The 17,119-nt window shown below is 54.5% G+C and overlaps 9 protein-coding genes across 9 annotated transcripts; 4 read left to right on the top strand and 5 right to left on the bottom strand.

Moving 5' to 3' along the window:
• Positions 1–422: 422 nt before the first annotated feature.
• On the top strand, positions 423–1,417 carry BO82DRAFT_354785 (uncharacterized protein). The gene is made up of 2 exons (XM_025635284.1): positions 423–793; positions 870–1,417. Exons 1-2 carry the CDS (start codon positions 667–669, stop codon positions 1,253–1,255), a joined length of 513 nt encoding a protein of 170 aa, XP_025491557.1. The 5' UTR covers positions 423–666; the 3' UTR covers positions 1,256–1,417.
• A 355-nt stretch (positions 1,418–1,772) lies between these two features.
• Positions 1,773–3,279, bottom strand: BO82DRAFT_392503 (M81 family metallopeptidase; the record flags this gene model as incomplete). Its single annotated transcript, XM_025638624.1, has 2 exons — positions 1,773–1,808; positions 1,861–3,279. 2 exons carry the CDS (start codon positions 3,277–3,279, stop codon positions 1,773–1,775), a joined length of 1,455 nt encoding a protein of 484 aa, XP_025491556.1.
• Positions 3,280–5,063: 1,784 nt separating this feature from the next.
• Positions 5,064–6,423, bottom strand: BO82DRAFT_374983 (uncharacterized protein; the record flags this gene model as incomplete). Its single annotated transcript, XM_025637451.1, has 3 exons — positions 5,064–5,120; positions 5,291–5,589; positions 5,640–6,423. 3 exons carry the CDS (start codon positions 6,421–6,423, stop codon positions 5,064–5,066), a joined length of 1,140 nt encoding a protein of 379 aa, XP_025491555.1.
• Positions 6,424–7,511: 1,088 nt separating this feature from the next.
• Positions 7,512–8,612, top strand: BO82DRAFT_311260 (uncharacterized protein). The gene is made up of 2 exons (XM_025632407.1): positions 7,512–8,312; positions 8,372–8,612. Exons 1-2 carry the CDS (start codon positions 7,639–7,641, stop codon positions 8,529–8,531), a joined length of 834 nt encoding a protein of 277 aa, XP_025491554.1. The 5' UTR covers positions 7,512–7,638; the 3' UTR covers positions 8,532–8,612.
• Positions 8,613–8,707: 95 nt separating this feature from the next.
• BO82DRAFT_416063 (uncharacterized protein) lies at positions 8,708–9,753 on the bottom strand (the record flags this gene model as incomplete). Its single annotated transcript, XM_025639985.1, has 1 exon — positions 8,708–9,753. Exon 1 carries the CDS (start codon positions 9,575–9,577, stop codon positions 8,708–8,710), a length of 870 nt encoding a protein of 289 aa, XP_025491553.1. The 5' UTR covers positions 9,578–9,753.
• A 316-nt stretch (positions 9,754–10,069) lies between these two features.
• On the top strand, positions 10,070–11,180 carry BO82DRAFT_354783 (class I SAM-dependent methyltransferase). Its single transcript, XM_025635283.1, has 2 exons — positions 10,070–10,241; positions 10,301–11,180. Exons 1-2 carry the CDS (start codon positions 10,101–10,103, stop codon positions 11,018–11,020), a joined length of 861 nt encoding a protein of 286 aa, XP_025491552.1. The 5' UTR covers positions 10,070–10,100; the 3' UTR covers positions 11,021–11,180.
• Positions 11,181–11,259: 79 nt separating this feature from the next.
• Positions 11,260–12,287, top strand: BO82DRAFT_93859 (GNAT family N-acetyltransferase). Its single transcript, XM_025641669.1, has one exon. The coding sequence runs from the start codon at positions 11,499–11,501 to the stop codon at positions 12,117–12,119; it is 621 nt and encodes a 206-aa protein (XP_025491551.1). The 5' UTR covers positions 11,260–11,498; the 3' UTR covers positions 12,120–12,287.
• BO82DRAFT_336503 (alpha-N-arabinofuranosidase A) lies at positions 12,274–14,567 on the bottom strand (the record flags this gene model as incomplete). Its single annotated transcript, XM_025633351.1, has 7 exons — positions 12,274–12,663; positions 12,722–13,228; positions 13,272–13,411; positions 13,462–13,571; positions 13,633–13,716; positions 13,765–14,266; positions 14,372–14,567. The coding sequence occupies 7 exons, from the start codon at positions 14,565–14,567 to the stop codon at positions 12,274–12,276; spliced, it is 1,929 nt and encodes a 642-aa protein (XP_025491550.1).
• A 506-nt stretch (positions 14,568–15,073) lies between these two features.
• BO82DRAFT_432689 (uncharacterized protein) lies at positions 15,074–16,580 on the bottom strand (the record flags this gene model as incomplete). Its single annotated transcript, XM_025640806.1, has 2 exons — positions 15,074–15,085; positions 15,843–16,580. The coding sequence occupies 2 exons, from the start codon at positions 16,578–16,580 to the stop codon at positions 15,074–15,076; spliced, it is 750 nt and encodes a 249-aa protein (XP_025491549.1).
• Between the last annotated feature and the right edge of the window lie 539 nt (positions 16,581–17,119).

The raw sequence follows: 17,119 nt of genomic DNA, 5'->3' as shown, positions 1-17,119 counted from the left end.
CCACTCCCATTGGATACCACGCAATCGAACCAGGATCGCGCGGAAGACGGTTCCTGGGAGAATTGCAATCGGCCCAAATGTGACTGGTCTGGTTCCGTGGTCAGATGCAGGGGTAGCCTTGCTTTCGGAGATGCCATTTTTGCGGTGCGCTTCGGGAGGGCTGTCAATGCACTGCTCCTGACCCATTCAGCGGTACCATGCAGATCTGTGATCTGTCATGTTGTTTGCAGTCCCTGCGCTCATCGTCCAGGCTGCATGAGCCGTTGTTTGAGGAAAGAGATGGGATCAGGCTTGCCGACTGACTCGTTTTATCCGTGTCAATCAATCCTGATGGCCGGCGTGGCGAATGCAAGCAATCCCCGCGCAGAGTCCAGTCGCACGCTAAGGGCGTTGGAGGCAAACCCATACTCCCCACCCCACCTCGTCGACCAGGGTTCATACCACTAATCGTCTGCTACGGCCTCAAGTGCTTACTCTCAACCCTGTCATGTAGTCTATCACATGGGCCTAACTGGCAAAAGGCCACGTTCCCCCCTGAAGGGGGCATAGGCATTGTAACCTTGTCCGGTGCGCCGGAAAAAAACCTACATAACGGCGCACCTGCCCCTGCACCGCCGTTGGAAGAAGGTGCACACTTCGAAACTTTAGCTCTCACAGATCTTCACAATGGGCGACGCAGAGGCACTTCCCGATTATGTTCTTGACCCCAACGCCGTCCTGAAGGACAAGGACGCTGCCTGGAGATATGGCGCCCCTCCGGACTATTCCAACACCCGTGCGGTGTACGAGCGGAGTATGTTGCGCGTCCATCCCGCTCCCCAACGGTTACCAAGGGTGGAATACTGACAGCTCTGATTCTCTGCTTGCAGCCAAGAAACAATCCCACGAGCCCGGCAGCCTGCCCAACCTGGTCGAGAACCTCGTCAAGAACTGGGAGATCGAGGCCTCCTTCAAGACCTCGCTGGCGGACTGGCGCACGATCGACCACGAGAAGTACCACGTCACGCTCAACGGCGGCCCCCCGCTGTCCGGCGAGTACATGCTCAAAGTGGGCACCTACAACGCCCTGCTGACCCCGAGCGCGTACTACGACCCCGCCCACAACGACTTCGAGATGAGCCACAAGAGCTTCAAGCGGATGATGCCGACCTTTGCCTGGGAGGTGACCGAGGTGTATAGCGGCCCGCCCACTGTGGTCTTCAAGTGGAGACACTGGGGGGAGATGGCGCGCGACTATGTCGGGTTCAACGAGTGAGTGAGACACCGTGAAGTTCCTTCCGGGCAGCGGCTAACACTGGGCGAATGTTAGCAAGGGAGAGAAGGTCCGGATTGAGGCGCATGGCGGCCCGATCGATATTCAGGGGATCATCGTCGCCAAGGTCAACAAGGCCCTCCAGTTGGAGCAGATCAACGTGTGGTTCGACCCGCTCGACATGTTCCGCCAGATCTCCCGCGGTCGCGACCAGATCAAGGCGGATGATGCGGAGGTACCCTCTGGCTGCCCCTTCACTGGTGGCGCTGCCAACAAGGAGTAGAAGTTTGGATGTTTGATCTCGTGTCGTGTATTGTACTGTTTAGATACCTCGTCTTGTGGCAATATGATGTAATGATTGACTTGATTTACACCTGTTTTTGCGTAGTTCCAGATGCCCTTGATGTTAGTGCCGCCTGGGATCATGCGAAGTAACCTTCTTGCTACTCAATTGAGTGACTACGCTATGCGTCAATTAATTACTCATCTGGCCCTGACAGCGTCTGATCCGAAGCAGGAATCAGTCGCGCACGAAGGTCAGGGGGAGAAGGAAAGACTGTATCAAAAGGCCACATAGGACGACGAATGCGGCGGTGTCCCAGACGAACGAGGTCTTGGTCGACACCTCCTGGAGTCAACGCCAGCATCCAGTCAGCAGCCATTTCAAACAGCTCTGGCTCCAAGTAACCGATCTTGACAATGACCAGATCGGCCTTCCGAGGAGTCAGCTGCAGATCAGTAAAATCCCGTTCATGATGGTAGGGCTTGCGGAGCTGGGTCAGGATCGCAAACACCGAGCCCACCTGCAGCACCGCCTCGACCAGGGCATCCTTGTCACCATGCCTGATCGCATGCACGCGTCCGGTCAAGGTGATCGGCCCTGCATGAACGGCATCCACCTCTGCCCCCGCCGTGACCGTCACCGTGGCACCCACCCCTGCATCCACCATGGTCTGCACGGCCTGCGGCCCCGGCACGCTGGCATAGATCACGACCGGTCCATCGGGCGCCTTGAACTCCGGTCGCTCCAACAACCGAGTCAACCCCCAGGTGACATCCCCCGACCCGCCAGCGGTAGGGTTATCGCCGGAGTCCGAGATGAAGAACGGCCGCGCCTCGGGCGCCGACGCCAGCGCCACATCGATGCACGCGGCAAACGAGCCAGTGGGCCCGACGAAGTGGAACTCCGCATGTGCATCCCAGAACGTCTCGGCCAGCCGCTGCGCCCCCGCCACCACCGCACCCTCCTCCCACCCCGTCACGACGATCGCCGCCTGGTTGCGCGGCTCGTCCGCCCACGCGTAACCCACCCAGATCGCCGCGTCGATCACCCCATCCATCGCCTCGACCTCAGGCACAAGCGCATACAACCCCTTGGCCGGCTCCACTCGGGTAGAGGTCTGCTCCCCCGGCAGCAAGATGGGCAGGGGGATCCATGCCTTGAGCGGGCGGCGCGGGTGCACGGTCGCACCGGGTGCACAGTCCCGACGAAGCAGATCCACCAAGTTCCGACACGCGCGCACCTTTGTCTCCGTCTCATCCTCGTGCGGCGCCATACGATAACAGGTGATCAGGTCGGTCTGATGGACGAGATTGCGCGACACGTTCCCGTGGAGATCCATCGAGGCGGAGACGACGCACTGCGGTCCTACGACGCTGCGGATCCGAGTGAGGAGTTCGAATTCCGCATCGTCCAGTCCCTCCACCACCATGGCACCGTGAATGTCAAACCATAGTCCGTCGATTGGTGTTGAGGCTGCGATTTGGGTGAGCCGGGAGACGATCTCGGCGGCTAGTTGTTCGAAGTCGGCGCGAACGACGATTCCCCCGGGCAGTGCGTGACCGATTAATGCGCCATGCCAGGAGGCTGCGGTGCCGAGGGGAGTGTCGGGGCGCAGGAAGGGGTATTCGTCGAGGATCTCGTGGCTGCGGCGTGGGTGGAAGGCGGGCGCGTGCGTGCGTGCGGGGGTGAAGGCGGAGGTTTCGCACGCCAAGCCGGCGATGGCGATGACGGGGCGGGAGGCCATGAGGCGAGGATGGGAGTAATGGTTGGATCAACTTGTGGAGAGCGACACAATGAGGATTAGGTGGTACAAGTGAAGGAAAGAGTGTGAGTGTAGTGAGTGTGGATGTTGGATGAAGGGGTGAAGGATGAGGGGAAGCAGTTGGAGAAAGAGGGGTCCGTCACATGTCCGTCACATGATAGCCATCTATACAGTAAGAAAGACCCGATGTAAACAAGCACGCTTCCATTTGCTACGACTATAAAACGGACAACAACTTGGCAAAAGTAAGTTATCTCGAATTTGACGCAAAGGGCCTAGTCTCTTTTGGCTTTTTGAGCAACTAACTCGATCGGTCTCCAAGCGAACCCATGGTCAATATCCCGCTGGTCAAACAGCTCCCTCGCAATGGATTCCAGATCGGTTAACTTTTCCTTGCTGTCCTCATAATTCGACCGCTTGACGCTCATTACGACGACAAGATAGTTTGCATAATACAGCCCGCGCACCGCTTTGTCCCACAGGCCAAGTTCACCTTGCAGGATGTCGAAGCCCTTGTCCCTGAAGATGCCAGGCAGCCGGCCCACCCAGCTGAGATTCCACGTTAACTTGAAACCCAGGAAAAGGTTTGTGTTGAGAGCACAAAGCACATACCTTGGATCGATTCTCTCAGTCTCCAGCTGTCTGCTATAGAGGCTTTCGAAGCGCTGCATGGGGCTGGATGTCACCAAGCTGGTATCCCGTCCGATCTCCTCCCATGAAATGTATCCGCCCGGCTCTTGCATCTCGATCGACTTGAACATTGTGCAACAATTTTGCGTAAGAAAATCAACTCACTCAGCATAGCCGTAGCAACCCCAGTCAACTTATCCGGGCAGTTGTCTCTAATCACACAGATCCACAGCCGCAGATGCACGAAGTCGAACGCACCCCGGTACTCCTCCGGTAGATCGGATAGTGCGTCCAACTTGCCCAGCTTCACATTCGTCGGAAGTGTAGCTGAGGGCGGGTAGGAGAGGCCGGAAATATCATAGTCACAGATTCCAGCCGTGTCTAGCACGTAACTGAGGTCTCTGCACCAGATGCTAACAGATCAACATGGTTAGATACATCTCGAAAGACTCGGAGGGGTCAGAGGATCAACACGCCCTGTTCCGGTCCCGAGGTCAGCAATGCGCATCCCCGGTCGCCGCGGGATCAGAAAACCCAGGATGTGTCCTGTCTGGAGTCTCCACAGGAGCTGTTGTTCATTTAGCCTGGCAGACCGTCATTAGCGGAGCGAGGTTCACAGCGAGAATCTTCGAGTCGAAATCACCTGACTGCTTCTGGGATATCGCGACCGAGGATATACTCGTCCGATAACGAATCAGCGCCCATACCAGCAAAGGAAAGTCAGTAAGAGAAGATGGAATCATTTTTGGGACTTCAAAAGCAACAATACTTCGGATCAAGAAGACCTTATACCCACAGGCTGAAGAGCGTATCTTGGTAACTTAGCCGGCTAGATTTGATTTTTCCTTGTTTTTGTTCCGAACCACCCGGCCATGAGAATAAACTTGACCCCAAAACAGGGATTCGGCCATTTTGTGGCCAGGAAACTCATGTCCAACGGACAGCCAAGAACGTTTCAAGGTTTAGTTTGTGAGCTGAGATAATCATGGTAGTTAAAAATATGGCTGGTTTGTGACTACTTTGACAAGTGGTGCATAACTGTCGATGATATTGGACAATTAAACCTTTCTTACGAAAGTGCTTGTTCTGATATCTGTGACTGCTAAATGTTCTCTTTCATGAAGGACTTGGAACCCCTAAATGCAGTAGCCGTACTCCAAGACATATGGAGCAGAGCGCCATACCGCTTGACACTAGAATTCGTTATATATATTGTTGTCTTGAGATGCAACAGAAAACACCACTCATACTCCCTCCGACCTCACCGACGAACCCCCTCCCCGAACTCCTCCCCACACCCATCCACAACCACATTCCACTCAAAAACACCAGATTTCTCCCCCCTTTCATCGCCATCACTGACAAACCGACACTGCCGAAACGTCCGCCAAAGCGTGATCAAGAAATTCTCCTCCCGCAACTCGATATACTCCGCCCCCAGCAGCGGCCTCACCGCCAGGGTAGCTTCCTCGGCCCGGTAGAACGGGATGCCGGGGAACAGATGATGAATGACATGGTGGTCGATGATGTGATGGAAGAAATGCCGCCCGATGAACCCGAAGCTGCGGTCGACGGTGCCCAGCGCGCCCCGCGTGAAGGACCAGGTCTCGGAGGAATAGTGCGCGATCTGCGGGTGGGTGTGGTGGAGGTAGGTTATGGCCACTGCAGATTTGTTAGCATAGTGTTTCTTAGGAAAGGACGGATGGGCTGACCTATCCAGTGGTGGATCCAGAAATAGGGTAAAATGTACAGGAGGATCACTTGCGAGGGGCCGAGAATGGAGCTTAGGTGCACCAGACCTAGGATGGTGAGGGCCATACCGAGGTCGGAGAGTAGCACGGATGGTCGTTGCTTGGGATAAAAAAGCAGGCTATCGGGGGACAGATGCGAGAGGGGCAGGGAAGTGCAAGTCTGCGTCTCCGAACGGGAAATCGATGCTTTCGCCCCGGTGGCGTAAAAAAGGAGGTAGGCCTGCCACCCCAGCAGCTGGTGAGCTGCAAATTTCAGCAGCGTGCTGAGGGGGGTGTCTTCGACGAGATCATCCAGGTCGTCCATCCACCTGCGCCGCTTTGCCGCATACTCTGCTCTAGTCGGTGGAACGAACGCAGTGTCTTTCTCCATGTGGCCCGAGTACCGGTGGTGGCGCGCATGCGTGATCTTCCAGGAGAAGTAGGGCACCAGCAGGGTGGAATGTAGAATCCAGCCGATGATGTCGTTTAGCAGCGGATACAAAGAGAAGGCGCCGTGGCCGCATTCGTGGGCCAGGATCCATAGGCCGGTGCCCACGAACCCCTGCAGGAGGCCGTAGATGCACCATGCCAAGAACCGCAGGGAACCACTTTCCAGCAGCGGGATGTAAGTTGTAGAGTAAACCAGAGCTGCGGCATAGAGGATATCGCGAGCAAGGTAGCTCAGGGAGGTCCAAAGGGACGGATCGAAACATGAGTTAGGAATCGCTTCCTTCAAGTGTTTTAAGCTTGGTAGTTCTGCAGTCATGGTCTGCCTCTTCCACTGTCTGATCTAACAAGCGACACTACCAGGTAATAAACAACTCACGAATTCTCGGGGACTTGTTGAATTAATTACGAGCCAGCTGTGGCACACTTATATGTCGAAGACGGCTCACAATCATGTTTAGGAGAAATTCTCATGTGAAGATACTATATGCTTTCTACGGTCACACTTCAATATAGGTATGTTCAATCACCATAGTTTCGGAAGACCCTGCATGGCCTATAGATGGGACCTTAGCCGGGGAATGCGAAGGACGGAGCCACGCCTAGATAAACCCTTGATACCTAAGGTATGCTGATTCGCGAGACCGATTGCGCACCTGTGCCACCTATCTGGAATCTGGTCCTACCCGTTTCGATAACCAGTTCCTGACGGCTCTATACTTGCAATGGGGTGCCATGCTGTCTACACTCTCCTGCTACATGACGAATCCTCTGATTTCAAGGCCAATCAGTCGCGCGACATACCCGACGACGAGTCAGGGCCGACATGCCTGACTGATAAAGGCAATCGCATGAGGAGAGAACACGCATCCATGTGGGAATGTAAAATGGAGTGAGGTCATAGCTGCATAGGATTCTCAGTCGGGCAGGTGATAGTCGACAAGATCTGTGGCGCCAAGAATGTGGCTTTACACAACAATGACTAAGCCGATGGACATGCATAACCATAGTGTAGCGAATAATGGTGAAGAGGCACGGCTCAGTCCTGCATGATCGACGCAAGGGATGTCTGAAAGATACTTCCTGCACGTCTTGACTGCATACGAGTCATGCGCTACAAAATAGGCCACCACCAGCAATTGTTACGTCATTGCGTCAGCATACGATTGTGCCCGAGATCAGAATGCTCAGCTATCGCTGCATTTTCAACTAGCCAGACCTGGTCATGATTCGACGTGCAGTCATCACGGGAGAAACTCTACATGATCATGGACATATCAGATCGAGGCAGGCTGTGGCGACTTAATTTCCACCGTAAACACCTCTGAATTACGGGCACTACATAAACGTCATGCATATCTCTTAGGAACCATAGAATGATGCAACAAATCACTGACATACAAATGTGGCTGATGAGCTACAGACCACCTTCAATCCCACACACCATAAGAAGACAAGACAGACCACACCAGTATTGCCTTACCACCTAACCCCAAATCTTTCGCATGGAAACCCAACAACCAGCCCTACCAAAATGCTATCCATCACCAACCCCCTACCCCTTCACCTCAGAATCCCCAATAACCCCGAGACCCTCGCCCTCCTCAACCGCGTCGTAGTCTACACCGCCGTGATTCTATATCACACCATCTGGCACGCGCCGACCTACCACATCAAATTCGCCAAGAACACCACCTCCCTCTCCTTGCACATCGCCACCGGCATCCTCGAATACTTCCGCTACTGGCTCGCCAAAGCGCAGACTCCACACCCGCAACCCATCCTCCCCGATGAGCTCGACGTGCTGAGCAGCGTGATCTGGTCGTGGACGAGCTTCGTGCTGCTGCGCACGCTCCGCCGCGGCCATCCCCGCACGACCCGCCCGCCCTACCAGGCCGCCGCGTGCCTGCGGCCTCTCGCCACGGTAGCGGCATATGCGTTCCGCATCCCGAGCCTCCATACCCTCAGCGTGTACTCTTTAGAAGGGTTCATCTGGACGCGGTTGGCGATTTTCTACTTCTCCCGCACGCCGTACCTGCGCGGTGTGGTCAAGGATAGCACGGTGTATGCGATTTCGGTGCCGCTGGCGGCGGTGTTCAGTGTGCATCAGAGCCAGGTGCCGGGGGCGTCGCTGGGGTTTGTGCTGGCCATGGCGTATATCAAGAAGTTGAATGAGTGGGTGACGCTGCGGTCAAGCTGTTTGAGGGAGTAAGTTTGCTCACCTTGCTTTGGTATATGCTTGGGTATGACTCTGACATGGAATCTAGTCCGCAGACGAAAGATGATGTGTCGGTTTGGGAAAGGTATTTGGTGGTCGGGTTACGGACATTAGGGTTCGTGGAGTTGGATGAACTGCGCGCTGTTTCAGAAGAACAGGCCCTGGAGAAGAAGCTGAATGACGAGTATGTTTCTGAGACGCAGAGCTGAGGGGGTTTAGGAAGCGTCATGGTGTTCTTAGGGTTCTTACCTTTTTCTTTTGACATTGTATGGCTTAAGCATAGCGTTGTGATTGAATGAATATCGGCTGCGATTGCAATTATCGTTAACGTACTAAATTCGTGTACTAGAGGCAGGGGATGCCATTCGCGTAGATGAAACTTCACTTACGATAGCAACATGTGCATCTCCGGCTTTGTGTAGAGGAAAGCGAGGACGCGTTCCTCCCACCCATCGTCCGACTTGGTCGGGTCCTCGGGGTCCTTGAAGTGGTTCTCCACGAAGCCGCGGAAGGGCTCGGACAACTCGCACAATCGCAACACGACCTGGAGTTGGGGGTTCAGCCGGCGCGGCAGAGTCAAGCGGTGGAAGATGGCGACGCAAGTCTCGGCGAGCCCTAGCTCCCGCTTCTGCCGGTGCACGCACATCTGGCAGATGATGGTTTCCAGATAGCGGTGCGGAGTGGGGATCTTGATGGGATAGCGCTCGGGCGCGTGCCGCCGGTGAGACGACAGGCGCAGATCATCGGACAGCATGTAGTAGTCCGACAGCACGCCCAGTCCCTCGGGGGGCACATTATCTCCGAGGGGCGGACGGGGCGCCGTCGTGGGGTCGCCGCGGGGCGGCTCGGGGAAGAACCAGAGCACATCCGAGTGATTGTAGAAATTCACGACGTACCCCCAGAGAAACGTGCTGCGCCCATAGAAGCCATGCTCGCCCCCTGCGAAGGGAGGCGGGGGCATGTGAAAATGCCAGGCGGGTGCTATAGGAGGGACATCCTCCTTGAAGGCGGGCTTGTAGCCCGCGCGGGCGTCGCAGTGGCTGCGGCACTCAAAATGCCCGGCGTGCTGCAACGCATGCTGGGCGTGTTCCATCCATTTCGTGGGGATGGCGAAACCTGTGAATATGCCTAGCTTGCGCTGCAGGCCGTAGAGCTCAAGCACCGACTCCCCGACTAGACAGTAGGGGATGGCACTATTGTCGAGTAGGCGGGCCACGTATTCCATCGCGTGATATTTTAGCACACTGCTCTCCATGACTGCTACTGTTAGTCCCAATTTTTCGTAGTAAAGGGGTTGGTGATATGATGGTGATGTCGATGCCTAGATGTGAACACTACGAGCCTTATATAGACCTGAGCTACTTTGCCGCATGAGGTGTTCTTCTTCAAAATAGGCCTTCTCTTTGAGCCGATCAAAGATCGCAGGTGAGGTTCCATGGATTGTCACATATTAGAGGACATTATCGAGTTTTGCATGAGAGCGTTGCGGAGAAATCCGGCATGTACATTGGCCTTCTTCTAACCCAGACTCTAACAAGCTGCCCGATAGACTAGAGTTTGACGCGGCACGATAGTCAGTTAATGGTTTCCCTGCTTGTACTATAGCTCTAGCGTTGACGAACCCGCCATTAGGGCTAGCGCACCGCAACGGGAGCCCACTTTCCCCCCTCCGAGTGGTCTCACTCCCATGACGAGGCTGGGGTTTAAAGGCCTAGACACGCCCATCAGTCTGACTTGGTCTGAACGCATTCCCGTAAACCGCGTCTGACGGAGTGACCATGACCGCATCCGAGGAACCCCCAGCCCAGCCCGCCTGGTTCGAAACCGAGGTCACATCCATCAACCCCACCGCGCAACGCTTACTCGAGAGCTACAGCAATCTCAAGCCAGACGAAGTCATCCCCCATGTGCTAGCAGTGGTAAGCTCTGCCCCTTTAGCCAAACGACGGAAAGCAGTCGCACGACTAACCCACCACAGCGCGATGAGGCCTTCAAGGTGTGCCAATACCCCTGCATCGGCCAAATGCGCTTCCTGTCCTTCAACCTCGCCACCCTCCCCTTCTATCCCCAGGTGATGGACCACCTCCGCGCGAACCCCGCCGCCGGCTTCCTGGACGTGGGCTGCTGCGTCGGACAGGAAATCCGCTACCTCGCCAACGAGGGTATCCCTGGCCGCCAGCTCTTCGGTTGCGACCTCGAGCAGATCTTTATTGATCTGGGTTACCGACTCTTTCGCGATGCCGACCGTCTGGATGCGACGTTCGTCACTGGAGATCTTACCGCGGATGAGGACGAGGAGTTTGCAAGGGAGAGACTCGCGCAGACGGTGAATGGGAAGATCGAGGTCGTACTAACAAACTCTGTACTTCATCTGTGGGAATATGAGACCCAGGTCAAGGTGGCCGCGCGACTGGTCCGGCTGTGTAAGGACCAACCCGGGGTGATGATTGCCGGGCGGCAGATGGGGACGCGGCTGGCGGGACACTACACGATGCACGGGTTCATGAATGACCAAGTGCATTATCGACACAATGTAGAGTCGATCAAGGGATTTTGGTATGATGTTGGGCAGGTGACTGGGACGCGGTGGCGGGTGGAGGCCGAGTTGTACTGGGAGGAGGAGTGGGAGAAGACGCGGAACGTGTCCTTTACCGATGAGAATGTGCGGATGCTTTGGTTCTGCGCGGTGAGGGAGTAACCTGAGGATATAGGTGCATAGAGGTGGTCTTGCATGCAACACGAGTAACTGCTTATTTCTCACATACATAACTGTCAGACTTTGGGAGTACTAGGCAACTGTCTGCCTCAATGCACCGGCGATGGCTAAACAGCACCCGGATGTTCGTCGGGCTAGCCACGGATATCTCCGGCAACGGAGCATTGAAAGACTGGCGCTATATTAGCTAGCCTCAGTCTTATCTGCCTCTGACCACTAAAGCCTCGACAATAACATTGAACTAGTCGTTGTATGTGTATTGCCTGACTCACCGATAAAGGCATGACTCAATCTCAGCTGCATCTACCGCTCTTTACATCTCTTAAGCTTACCTTCAATAACCCCCAGACAATTATCTTTGATAATATACCACGACAGTCACTACCTCGACACAATCCTCATTAAAACCAGAAGAGTAAAGAAACACTACAATTCAGACACCAATCCAACAGCCAGAACAATGCTAACCCCCGCCCCGACATCCCCCTCCCCAATCCTCACCTCGACCCCGCGCCTGCACATCTCCCTCCTCTCCTCCACCCCAACGCACAGTACCTTCCTCTACCACCTCTGGACCACCCCAGACTTCACCACCTCCTGCGGACCCTCTCCCTTCAAAAATCCCCACGACGCCACAAACTTCCTGACAAAGCGCCTGCAAAACATCTACACCACCTTCAACCACCAGCGCGGCATCTTCCTCCTCTCCCGCCGACCGCATCCCACCGCCACATTGGACGAAAGCGTCCCCATCGGCACCATCTCCCTGATGCAAGGCACTCCGCCGGACGGATACAGTGTCCCCGACATCGGGTTCTGCGTGCTGCCCGAGGGGAACGGGAGGGGGTATGCGACGGAAGCCGGGCGGGCGATGGTCGAGTATGCCTGCACAGAATTGGGGGTGGACGGGGTGTTTGGGTTCTGCGATGTGGATAACGCCCGGAGTCGGCGGGTGTTAGAGAAAATTGGCTTGGAGAACAGGGGGGAGAGAGCGTTGAAAGCTTTCGGAGGGCGGAGGAGTGCTGTTTATGCTTTGTCGGGGATGGATGCGGATTTGGGGGTGTATGGGGTTGAGGGTTGAATTGGATTCTCCTTTCTGGGAGAGAGGCTTGCGAAACTGTGATTTGGTTCTAGGGCTGGGTTATTGATACGATACCATTCGAGACGAAGAAAAAAATGTGAATAGCATTGTATGCTAGCTTATGCACAACGGTATTAGTAGTAACTACCTCGCTTTAATGCACAACTAGCACCGCGACCCCCCACGCCGGCATCTGTATCGTATAGCTGTCCTTGCTACCCGTCACGTTCTGTATCACGGGTTGGATGGCCGAATTATGCGGGAGATTGACTCCATCCCGCGGACCGGATAGCATCTCCACATGTCCCGCTGTGGTATTCGGGACCGTGACTCTCACTGTGCGGTGGTCGTTGCCGTAGTTGGCCATCTTGACCATGTACGTCCCGTTAGTCCGTGACGCGACCCAGTACAATGGACCGAAGCTGGCCGTCGAGTTCATTGGCAGGATGGTCTGCCCCTGGTAGTTGGAGAACATCTTCTGGACCCAGTACGATGTGGACAGGGTGAGGGAGCCGGGGTTCGAGTCGAATCCGATCAGCGTCGGCTTTTAGCAACTGTCAACGGGAGTCTCAACCACCAAGGACCCATAAAATGGTACGTACCGACCACTGGGTGTAGGGGAAGTTCTGCAGCAAGGGTGCATAAGACGCCATCTTGATGACATCGCTGTTCCGCTCCAGCCCGATCATGTGCACCGCTTCGCTGCAACTGCATTGCATGAACGTCCAGTAGAACCCGTCGGGAGAGCTGGTATTGCGACAGCCGTACTCGCCAATTATCACCGGGCGCGAGCGGGACTGGTGGTCCCATTCGTGGAACATGGCGACCAGCTGGTCTGGACTGCGGTAGTAGTGGAAGTCGTACATAATTCCCGGGGGTGGATTGGAAGGCAGACACTGCGGGTCGCTGGCGGAGGCGATCAGCGTGAGGTTGGGGTAGCTACGGTGAATGGCGTCGTAGATCTGCATGAAGCGGCGGGGATACGTTGCGCAGCCCCCGGTGAAGTCGTCTTCATTCCCGACCTCGATATACTGGACTGACCAGGGCTGCACGCGTCCGTTCTTGGCGCGGAGACTTCCGTAGGTGGTATTGGGGGCGCCGAGAAGGTACTACTCGATTAGCTTCGGGATCGATGCGACCAGGCCGACTCACCTCAAGCTCGTGGAGAATATCCTGGATGTAGGGTTCAAGCTCCTTGCCGGATAGGATGTCGCCGTAAGACTTGCCGTCCCAGACGGCCAGCACGGGAGCCATGTTCATATCCTCGCACCACCATAGGTACTCGTCCAGACCTGGATGACTCGTTAGACACAGTCGAATTAGTCGGGCGCGTCCGTCCTACCTAGCGCGTCAGTATTGGGGTAAAACCAATCACTCTGTCTCCCAGGACGCTCGGCTACTGGTCCAATGGTAAGGTTCCATTTCCAACGACTGTCGACTTCCAGACCTTCCCTGCCAAACATTAATCAGATATCAGATAGAGAGTTGGTTCGGGCTAGAAACGAAGTCATACAAGTTATTGCCCCCGGGAAACCGCAAGAATGACGGTGTCAATTCTGCAATGACCTTGCCAATATCGTGATGGAGTCCATTTAACCTTGACTACGTTAGTTTTGTTCCTGTTGCTACTGCATACAAAGCACACCTCGACTTGTACGTAGGCGGAAACAGCTGGGGGAGTCCAAAATTCAACGTCCCCCCAGAGACCTGAGATGCATTGAACAGCAGCCTCCACTCATTGTTGCCGTCAGGTGCCGCTGTCGCATTGAACATCGTCGTGTGTCGGGTGAAGTTGTTCTGAGTGCTGGCCACCGTGATGTTATGCGAAGCGAAGATCGTTCCACTGGATGAGCCGGCCAGCTGGAGGGTGATCGTTCCGGTGTAATCACCCAGCATCCAGAACTCACACCAATATGTGGTATTAACCACCGGAATGCCTTTGTATCCCGTATTGGCGAATCCGACCAGGCCCGTGGCGCCGTTCGCTGGTACGGAGACTTGCAGGGAAGAAGTGATCGCACCGCTCACCGGATACAGGTAGTCTTGCATGATCTCTGCTTGGCCGATAGGCTTGTAGGCAGTCAGACCGGGATTGGCCCCTTGAAAACCGTTGTTCTGTAGTAATTGTCCGTGGACTCCGCCGTCGCCTGATCATCTTAGCGTTGTTGCTGCGCCGGGAGGGCGGGATGTACCGGAATGATCCATTTCCTGGGAGGACAGAAGGTCAGCTATCACGCTCTTGAGGAGGCGACTGGCATATACCTCGAACATAATCCCATACAGCAACGGACTGGATAGATTTCCTCCAGACGGAATGACCGTCAGGTTCACCGCGGAAGAATTCCCCGGCGCAGCACTGGCCCTCGCTGCAAGGGAGGTTGGGGGAGTCGTATCATGGGGCAGCCATGTTGCCACCACAGCTAAGATAGAATGTGCGAAGGCTTTCATGTCTCATAGCTCGTACCAGTAATTGACGAGCTAGATGATCAACAATGGTCGAAGAAATGCTTTTTAACCTTGTCTTGGTCGCACCAGGAACCGCGGCCGTCCGAATTGACTCCCGTGATGACATCATACACTTTTATATTCTCAATCTTCGGGCTGGGTTCTTGATTTCTGAGATCGATAGCTCCTCGCCCGAGAGAATAAGCCGAGGGTCTTTCCTGTCACACGAGTAAATTTCCCCGGATCTCCATCGGATGACAGGTTGAAGGTCACCTGCGCGGTGATTTAGGGTCGAGGAGATCTGTTCCCGGGTACTTATTCTGTTTTCAGAGCAGCCTTCGCCTCTTAAATGCGGAGATAAGGCGGGATTCTATATTATCATGATTACAAGTGTGTGCTCTGGATCGGCAAGTACTGGGACGGGGTGAAATTGTAGTGTTACCTCGGAGCCCAATATTTATGCCTGAGGCATAAATAACTAAAGCTTTACCGTTTCGGGAAAGGCTGACTTACATCGCGACCTACATTTGGTTAGTGCCTTATAAACCTCCATAGGTGAATTTTATGGATGGATGGTACTTTATCTTTTGTGGATGGTCCAAGAGACAGTAGAGAGAATTCTTCTAAGGTAGCTGAGATATGCCATCCTGCTACAAGGGGCTAATGTCCACAGGGATTAGTGCTATATCGATTCCATATTCTTTTCAGTAGATAACAAGAATGGTAATATCAACTGCGAAGATGGACAATGATATATTGATATTTGTTGTAGACAGTAAGCATTTCCTATATCTGATTACAGATACCAACATCGCTACGGCAGAATCTAGAACACTAGTAGTAGGAGTTTGCTAAGGATGAGAAAAGTAGTCTGTGTTTTTGCAATGTACACTATGACTGGATGTATAACTAAAACCAGAGACAGTGTGAGCGAGGCTATATATGTAGAAGGATACAGTACAGTTCTTAGATCATGTCTACTGCCTCTACTCTTACAGATCCTATTCCACGATGACAAGGGAGAAGAGAAAGAAAACAAACACAAGTGAAAGAAGAAAAGGGAAAGGGATAGTTAATAAGGAAAAAGAGAGGGAAAAAAAAGAAGAGGTTCTCTCTATTTTGACATTTTCAAAGAACAAATAACATAACCAATTGCATCATAAGCTAGCAGAATCACGCGTCCCCGCAGAGCCCAATCATAAGCATATCACCTCATCACACACAAAAGCAAATCATAGATTTAAAGATATATAAAGGACATCAAACCATCAGAGCTACCATAACCGTAACCACCAGCCCGGTCAACCACCCATTCCCCGCGCCAGCGAACCCCCCCGCCGCCCTGTTCGGCAGCGTCACATTCTGACCGGCAAACGGATCCGTCAAGTTGGCGACCTGCTCGCGAGTCACATTCACTATTCCGCCGTAGGACACGATCACGTTTCCGACCGTGCGGACATACTGCCACAGCGGCGAACACACCCGCACGGGCGTGTCGTCGAGGATCTGGTGGTCGCCGCCCGCGCAGCGGGCCACCGTCCCCGTGAAGCAATAGCTGCGGCCGATCTCGACGGCGTACGCCGACTGGCCCGGCGCGAGGGGCGTGCGGCCAACCCCATTGTAAACCGTCGCCTGGGCGCTGAAATTGCTCGTCTGCAGTTGTTTCTTGTCGACCGTCTTCTGGACCAGGGCCGTCAGTGGGCCCGCCGCGAGGCCGGTCAAATTCGTCACGGCGTAGTAGGTGCTGTACCCCCCCGTGCCCGTGATCTCGCAGGCGTTGGTGTTGTTAGTGGCGGTGGTGGTGGTGGTGGTGGTGTTGGGGCAGCTGAAGGCTGCGCTGACGCGGAGAGGCGGGTATTCGCCCCAGGAGACGGGCTGACGGTCCCAGTTGAAGACGGCGCAGGTGATTTCGTCGTGGGTGTTGTTGCCGATGGTGATTTGTGTGGTGGGCTGGGCTGCTGCGTCTAGGGCGAGGGCGAGGAGGAGGAAAGCGGCGGTGGATTTGAGGGTTGGCATGGTGGGTGGAATAGTTTGCTTGGAGAAACAGTTGGGAGAGAGATTTGAGAGCCGATGATAAGAAGTTTGTGATCTTGGGTGATTTGTATTGGAGAATAGTGGCTGCAAGAGTCTACTTATCATATACAAACGTTCTACATTTGTCGCTGTGGATACTGTTGGATAGTTGATTTCAGGCAGCGATTTAAAAAACAGGGGCAGGTGTCGCCAAGGAGCACCGGCCTTTTAGGGTAAGACATAGCCATCTGTGGGGTTGCTGATATTCGATGTGTGTTGATAGTAGACGCTGGTACTACACTCATTATACAATTTTGGAAAGTAATTGACCCCTTCGTCGACTCACCACAGTTGAACAGTTGGGGGTGCCATCCAAACGGAAGCCCATCATGCATGGTGTTCCCCTCGATATCCACAACCTGCCACTTAAAGCGATGGCACAAATTTCAAGAATCCCGAACACCCTTTGACTGAAGCGGGTATGAACTCCAACAGGGTCTCATGTTCAGGGTCTAAGTCGCTGATGGCGGCACCAAGCGCAG

This window comes from Aspergillus uvarum, assembly GCF_003184745.1.
Source record: "Aspergillus uvarum CBS 121591 unplaced genomic scaffold BO82scaffold_30, whole genome shotgun sequence".
Lineage (NCBI taxonomy): Eukaryota > Fungi > Ascomycota > Eurotiomycetes > Eurotiales > Aspergillaceae > Aspergillus > Aspergillus uvarum.
Note: the sequence above shows the minus strand (reverse complement) of the source record. Positions and strands in the feature narration are given on the sequence as shown.